We start from the raw sequence: 7430 nt of genomic DNA on the forward strand, positions 1-7430 counted from the left end.
GGTCTGCCTAGAAACACAGAAGTTGCCTTCTAGGAGGACAGGTCTGCCTAGAAACACAGAAGTTGCCTTCTAGGAGGACAGGTCTGCCTAGAAACACAGAAGTTGACTTCTAGGAGGACAGGTCTGCCTAGAAACACAGATGTTTGATCTCAATGGGATCTAGTTGTATAAATAAAGGTCTGCCTAGAAACACAGATGTTTGATCTCAATGGGATCTAGTTGTATAAATAAAGGTCTGCCTAGAAACACAGATGTTTGATCTCAATGGGATCTAGTTGTATAAATAAAGGTCTGCCTAGAAACACAGATGTTTGATCTCAATGGGATCCAGTTGTATAAATAAAGGTCTGCCTAGAAACACAGATGTTTGATCTCAATGGGATCCAGTTGTATAAATAAAGGTCTGCCTAGAAACACAGATGTTTGATCTCAATGGGATCCAGTTGTATAAATAAAGGTCTGCCTAGAAACACAATGTTTGATCTCAATGGGATCCAGTTGTATAAAGAAAGGTCTGCCTAGAAACACAGATGTTTGATCTCAATGGGATCCAGTTGTATAAATAAAGGTAGAGGCGACATCAGCACCAAATCAAGATGTTTTCTTTTTTAATCTCCTCCCTCCAGATGGCTCTCGGTCAGGAGGACTTTGGTGTCCTGATGAAGACACTGAGGGAGAACATCGGAGAGGGCAGCAAAGAGCACGTCCTGGATGTCAACAAACAAGTAGCCCGAGGTGGGTCCTAGTGTCTTACACACTGTAACTAGGGCCTGGAGGTAGGTCCTAGTGTCTTACACACTGTAACTAGGGCCTGGAGGTAGATCCTAGTGTCTTACACACTGTAACTAGGGCCTGGAGGTAGGTCCTAGTGTCTTACACACCAAACACACTGTAACTAGGGCCTGGAGGTAGGTCCTAGTGTCTTACACACCAAACACACTGTAACTAGGGCCTGGAGGTAGGTCCTAGTGTCTTACACACCAAACACACTGTAACTAGGGCCTGGAGGTAGATCCTAGTGTCTTACACACCAAACACACTGTAACTAGGGCCTGGAGGTAGGTCCTAGTGTCTTACACACTGTAACTAGGGTCTGGAGGTAGATCCTAGTGTCTTACACACTGTAACTAGGGCCTGGAGGTAGATCCTAGTGTCTTACACACTGTAACTAGGGCCTGGAGGTAGATCCTAGTGTCTTACACACCAAACACACTGTAACTAGGGCCTGGAGGTAGATCCTAGTGTCTTACACACCAAACACACTGTAACTAGGGCCTGGAGGTAGATCCCAGTGTCTTACACACCAAACACACTGTAACTAGGGCCTGGAGGTAGATCCTAGTGTCTTACACACCAAACACACTGTAACTAGGGCCTGGAGGTAGATCCTAGTGTCTTACACACTGTAACTAGGGCCTGGAGGTAGATCCTAGTGTCTTACACACTGTAACTAGGGCCTGGAGGTAGATCCTAGTGTCTTACACACTGTAACTAGGGCCTGGAGGTAGATCCTAGTGTGTTACACACTGTAACTAGGGCCTGGGGGTAGATCCTAGTGTGTTACACACCAAACACACTGTAACTAGGGCCTGGGGGTAGGTCCTAGTGTCTTACACACCAAACACACTGTAACTAGGGCCTGGAGGTGGGTCCTAGTGTCCTACACACCAAACACACTGTAACTAGGGTCTGGAGGTGGGTCCTAGTGTCTAGATCCTAGTGTCTACACACTGTAACTAGGGCCTGGAGGTGGATCCTAGTGTCTTACACACCAAACACACTGTAACTAGGGCCTGGAGGTAGATCCTAGTGTCTTACACACTGTAACTAGGGCCTGGAGGTAGATCCTAGTGTCTTACACACTGTAACTAGGGTCTGGAGGTAGATCCTAGTGTGTTACACACTGTAACTAGGGCCTGGGGGTAGATCCTAGTGTCTTACACACTGTAACTAGGGTCTGGAGGTAGATCCTAGTGTCTTACACACTGTAACTAGGGCCTGGGGGTAGATCCTAGTGTCTTACACACTGTAACTAGGGCCTGGAGGTAGATCCTAGTGTCTTACACACTGTAACTAGGGTCTGGAGGTAGATCCTAGTGTCTTACACACTGTAACTAGGGCCTGGAGGTAGATCCTAGTGTCTTACACACTGTAACTAGGGTCTGGAGGTAGGTCCTAGTGTCTTACACACTGTAACTAGGGCCTGGAGGTAGATCCTAGTGTCTTACACACTGTAACTAGGGTCTGGAGGTAGGTCCTAGTGTCTTACACACTGTAACTAGGGTCTGGAGGTAGATCCTAGTGTCTTACACACTGTAACTAGGGCCTGGAGGTAGATCCTAGTGTCTTACACACTGTAACTAGGGCCTGGAGGCCTGGAGGTAGATCCTAGTGTCTTACACACTGTAACTAGAGCCTGGAGGTAGATCCTAGTGTCTTACACACTGTAACTAGGGTCTGGAGGTAGATCCTAGTGTCTTACACACCAAACACACTGTAACTAGGGCCTGGAGGTAGGTCCTAGTGTCTTACACACTGTAACTAGGGTCTGGAGGTAGATCCTAGTGTCTTACACACTGTAACTAGGGTCTGGAGGTAGATCCTAGTGTCTTACACACTGTAACTAGGGCCTGGAGGTAGATCCTAGTGTCTTACACACTGTAACTAGGGTCTGGAGGTAGGTCCTAGTGTCTTACACACTGTAACTAGGGCCTGGAGGTAGATCCTAGTGTCTTACACACTGTAACTAGGGTCTGGAGGTAGGTCCTAGTGTCTTACACACTGTAACTAGGGTCTGGAGGTAGATCCTAGTGTCTTACACACTGTAACTAGGGCCTGGAGGTAGATCCTAGTGTCTTACACACTGTAACTAGGGCCTGGAGGCCTGGAGGTAGATCCTAGTGTCTTACACACTGTAACTAGAGCCTGGAGGTAGATCCTAGTGTCTTACACACTGTAACTAGGGTCTGGAGGTAGATCCTAGTGTCTTACACACCAAACACACTGTAACTAGGGCCTGGAGGTAGGTCCTAGTGTCTTACACACTGTAACTAGGGTCTGGAGGTAGATCCTAGTGTCTTACACACTGTAACTAGGGTCTGGAGGTAGATCCTAGTGTCTTACACACTGTAACTAGGGCCTGGAGGTAGGTCCTAGTGTCTTACACACTGTAACTAGGGTCTGGAGGTAGATCCTAGTGTCTTACACACTGTAACTAGGGTCTGGAGGTAGATCCTAGTGTCTTACACACTGTAACTAGGGTCTGGAGGTAGATCCTAGTGTCTTACACACTGTAACTAGGGCCTGGAGGTAGATCCTAGTGTCTTACACACTGTAACTAGGGCCTGGAGGTAGATCCTAGTGTCTTACACACTGTAACTAGGGCCTGGAGGTAGATCCTAGTGTCTTACACACTGTAACTAGGGCCTGGAGGTAGATCCTAGTGTCTTACACACTGTAACTAGGGTCTGGAGGTAGATCCTAGTGTCTTACACACTGTAACTAGGGCCTGGAGGTAGATCCTAGTGTCTTACACACTGTAACTAGGGCCTGGAGGCCTGGAGGTAGATCCTAGTGTCTTACACACTGTAACTAGGGTCTGGAGGTAGATCCTAGTGTCTTACACACCAAACACACTGTAACTAGGGCCTGGAGGTAGGTCCTAGTGTCTTACACACTGTAACTAGGGTCTGGAGGTAGATCCTAGTGTCTTACACACTGTAACTAGGGTCTGGAGGTAGATCCTAGTGTCTTACACACTGTAACTAGGGCCTGGAGGTAGGTCCTAGTGTCTTACACACTGTAACTAGGGTCTGGAGGTAGATCCTAGTGTCTTACACACTGTAACTAGGGCCTGGAGGTAGATCCTAGTGTCTTACACACTGTAACTAGGGCCTGGAGGTAGATCCTAGTAACCTAAAGGTGGCTAGATCGAATCCCCGAGCTGACAAGGTAAAACACAAACTGTTCCCCTGAACAAGGCAGTTAACCCACTGTTCCCCTGAACGAGGCAGTTAACCCACTGTTCCCCCGAACAAGGCAGTTAACCCACTGTTCCCCCGAACAAGGCAGTTAACCCACTGTTCCCCTGAACAAGACAGTTAACCCACTGTTCCCCTGAAAAAGACAGTTAACCCACTGTTCCCCTGAACAAGGCAGTTAACCCACTGTTCCCCTGAACAAGGCAGTTAACCCACTGTTCCCCCGAACGAGGCAGTTAACCCACTGTTCCCCCGAACAAGGCAGTTAACCCACTGTTCCCCCGGACAAGGCAGTTAACCCACTGTTCCCCCGAACAAGGCAGTTAACCCACTGTTCCCCCGGACAAGGCAGTTAACCCACTGTTCCCCTGGACGAGGCAGTTAACCCACTGTTCCCCTGGACGAGGCAGTTAACCCACTGTTCCCCTGAACAAGGCAGTTAACCCACTGTTCCCCTGAACAAGGCAGTTAACCCACTGTTCCCCTGAACAAGGCAGTTAACCCACTGTTCCCTGAACAAGGCAGTTAACCCACTGTTCCCCTGTTCCCTGAACAAGGCAGTTAACCCACTGTTCCCCTGAACGAGGCAGTTAACCCACTGTTCCCCTGAACGAGGCAGTTAACCCACTGTTCCCCTGAACGAGGCAGTTAACCCACTGTTCCCCTGAACGAGGCAGTTAACCCACTGTTCCCCTGAACGAGGCAGTTAACCCACTGTTCCCTGAACGAGGCAGTTAACCCACTGTTCCCCTGAACAGGCAGTTAACCCACTGTTCCCCTGAGTTAACCCACTGTTCCCCTGAACGAGGCAGTTAACCCACTGTTCCCCTGAACGAGGCAGTTAACCCACTGTTCCCCTGAACAAGGCAGTTAACCCACTGTTCCCTGAACAAGGCAGTTAACCCACTGTTCCCCTGAACGAGAGTTAACCCACTGTTCCCCTGAACGAGGCAGTTAACCCACTGTTCCCCTGAACGAGGCAGTTAACCCACTGTTCCCCCGGACAAGGCAGTTAACCCACTGTTCCCCTGAACGAGGCAGTTAACCCACTGTTCCCCTGAACGAGGCAGTTAACCCACTTAACCCACTGTTCCCCCGAACGAGGCAGTTAACCCACTGTTCCCCGAACGCAGGCAGTTAACCCGCTGTTCCCCTGAACGAGGCAGTTAACCCAGTGTTCCCCTGAACGAGGCAGTTAACCCACTGTTCCCCTGAACGAGGCAGTTAACCCACTGTTCCCCTGAACAAGGCAGTTAACCCACTGTTCCCCTGAACGAGGCAGTTAACCCACTGTTCCCCCGGTAGGCCGTCATTGTAAATAAGAATGTATTCTTAACTGACTTTCCTAATTAAATCAAGGTCCAATAAAACACTTAAACTGATCTGGAACCAGGCTAATTGATGATGCATTGCATGTATGTACAGCCTCAATATGAATTTCCGTTCCACAAGATCGAACAATAAAGTTTTTCGAATTTGGAATCTTTGCGAGACACAGCAGAGATGTCAAAACAGATGAACGTGTATTACTGGAGATAATGTCTATTGACCAGATGATAATGTCTTTACTGGTAATGTCTTAGACAAGGCAGAGCAGCACCAGCTGGAGGGGAATGAGGTGGGATGTCTCCCTGTGGAGGCTGGAGGAGGAGGAGGAGGAGGACAGCCTGCTGCTGTTACCAATGCAGGAGGACTGGGAGAAAACATCGTCAATATGCTGCTCAACCTGGAGATTAAGGAGGTAGCTATCTACTGACCTAAACGCAGTGGTCTGTTGTGATGTCATTAGCTGGCTAATATACACAGTGGTCTGTTGTGATGTCATTAGCTGGCTAATATACACAGTGGTCTGTTGTGATGTCATTAGCTGGCTAATATACACAGTGGTCTGTTGTGATGTCATTAGCTGGCTAATATACACAGTGGTCTGTTGTGATGTCATTAGCTGGCTAATATACACAGTGGTCTGTTGTGATGTCATTAGCTGGCTAATATACACAGTGGTCTGTTGTGATGTCATTAGCTGGCTAATATACACAGTGGTCTGTTGTGATGTCATTAGCTGGCTAATATACACAGTGGTCTGTTGTGATGTCATTAGCTGGCTAATATACACAGTGGTCCGTTGGGATGTCATTAGCTGGCTAATATACACAGTGGTCCGTTGGGATGTCATTAGCTGGCTAATATACACAGTGGTCTGTTGGGATGTTATTAGCTGGCTAATATACACAGTGGTCTGTTGTGATGTCATTAGCTGGCTAATATACACAGTGGTCTGTTGTGATGTCATTAGCTGGCTAATATACACAGTGGTCTGTTGTGATGTCATTAGCTGGCTATATACACAGTGGTCTGTTGTGATGTCATTAGCTGGCTAATATACACAGTGGTCTGTTGTGATGTCATTAGCTTAGCTGGCTATTATACACAGTGGTCTGTTGTGATGTCATTAGCTGGCTAATATACACAGTGGTCTGTTGTGATGTCATTAGCTGGCTAATATACACAGTGGTCTGTTGTGATGTCATTAGCTGGCTAATATACACAGTGGTCTGTTGTGATGTCATTAGCTGGCTAATATACACAGTGGTCCGTTGTGAAATTCATTAGCTGGCTAATATACACAGTGGTCCGTATGCTGTGTCTTTTAGTACCTTTACTGAAGCACCAAGGGAAATAAAATGTCTCTTTGTACAGTTGGATGTTGATGCAGTTTAAACACGTCACAGTGTGTATATTTTCCATCACTCGTTGAAAACTAGACACTCCCAAATCCATCCAACGTTACTCCTGCTACGTCTCAAATCTCCTTCGTTGTCTCTCTACCAAAATGTAGTCAGGTCGTTATTGCAACAGAGAACGTGTTGTTAAACGAGTAACCTGGTTAAGTAATGGCGGACTAAATGTGGTTGTATCTCTCCATCAGGTGGTTGTGAAGCTGAAGAAGTCCAGGTCAGATCAGAAGGAGAGTCCGTTCCTGGTTCTCCACGTAGCCCAGCTGGGCATCCACACCAATGTCAGGCAGTACGACATGGTGGCCACAACGTACATCAAGAAAATCTCTATGAAGTGCCTGGAGTTCTCAGGTCGGTGGCTGTAGCCTGTCGAGGTGTCATGTTGTATAGGCTAAACTTTAAAATGTTGAATGTGATCGTTCATATGACATGGTGGCCCACAACGTACATCAAGAAAATCTCTATGAAGTGCCTGGAGTTCTCAGGTCGGTGGCTGTAGCCTGTCGAGGTGTCATGTTGTATAGGCTAAACTTTAAAATGTTGAATGTGATCGTTCATATGACATGGTGGCCCACAACAAGAGACCCACTATGATGTACCTGGGGTTCTCAGGTCGGTGGCTTTAACCTCAAGCCCTGTTATGTTTAAATACTGAATACATTACATTTACATTTACATAGAATACAATAGTTACCATGATTTAAACGGGTCT

General features: G+C 47.3%; 1 protein-coding gene across 1 annotated transcript in view; it reads left to right on the forward strand.

The window, feature by feature from the left end:
• LOC124021470 (vacuolar protein sorting-associated protein 13C-like) overlaps positions 1-7098 on the forward strand; it is a 30242-nt gene extending 23144 nt beyond the window's left edge. Inside the window, exons 11-13 of the mRNA XM_046336666.1 lie at positions 627-735; positions 5564-5721; positions 6910-7098. Of these exons, the coding sequence (XP_046192622.1) occupies positions 627-735; positions 5564-5721; positions 6910-7083 (441 nt within the window). The 3' untranslated portion in view covers positions 7084-7098. The remainder of the gene's footprint in view (positions 1-626; positions 736-5563; positions 5722-6909) is intronic.
• Positions 7099-7430: the final 332 nt, after the last annotated feature.

The sequence above is a fragment of the Oncorhynchus gorbuscha genome, unplaced genomic scaffold (assembly GCF_021184085.1).
Source record: "Oncorhynchus gorbuscha isolate QuinsamMale2020 ecotype Even-year unplaced genomic scaffold, OgorEven_v1.0 Un_scaffold_1122, whole genome shotgun sequence".
NCBI lineage: Eukaryota > Metazoa > Chordata > Actinopteri > Salmoniformes > Salmonidae > Oncorhynchus > Oncorhynchus gorbuscha.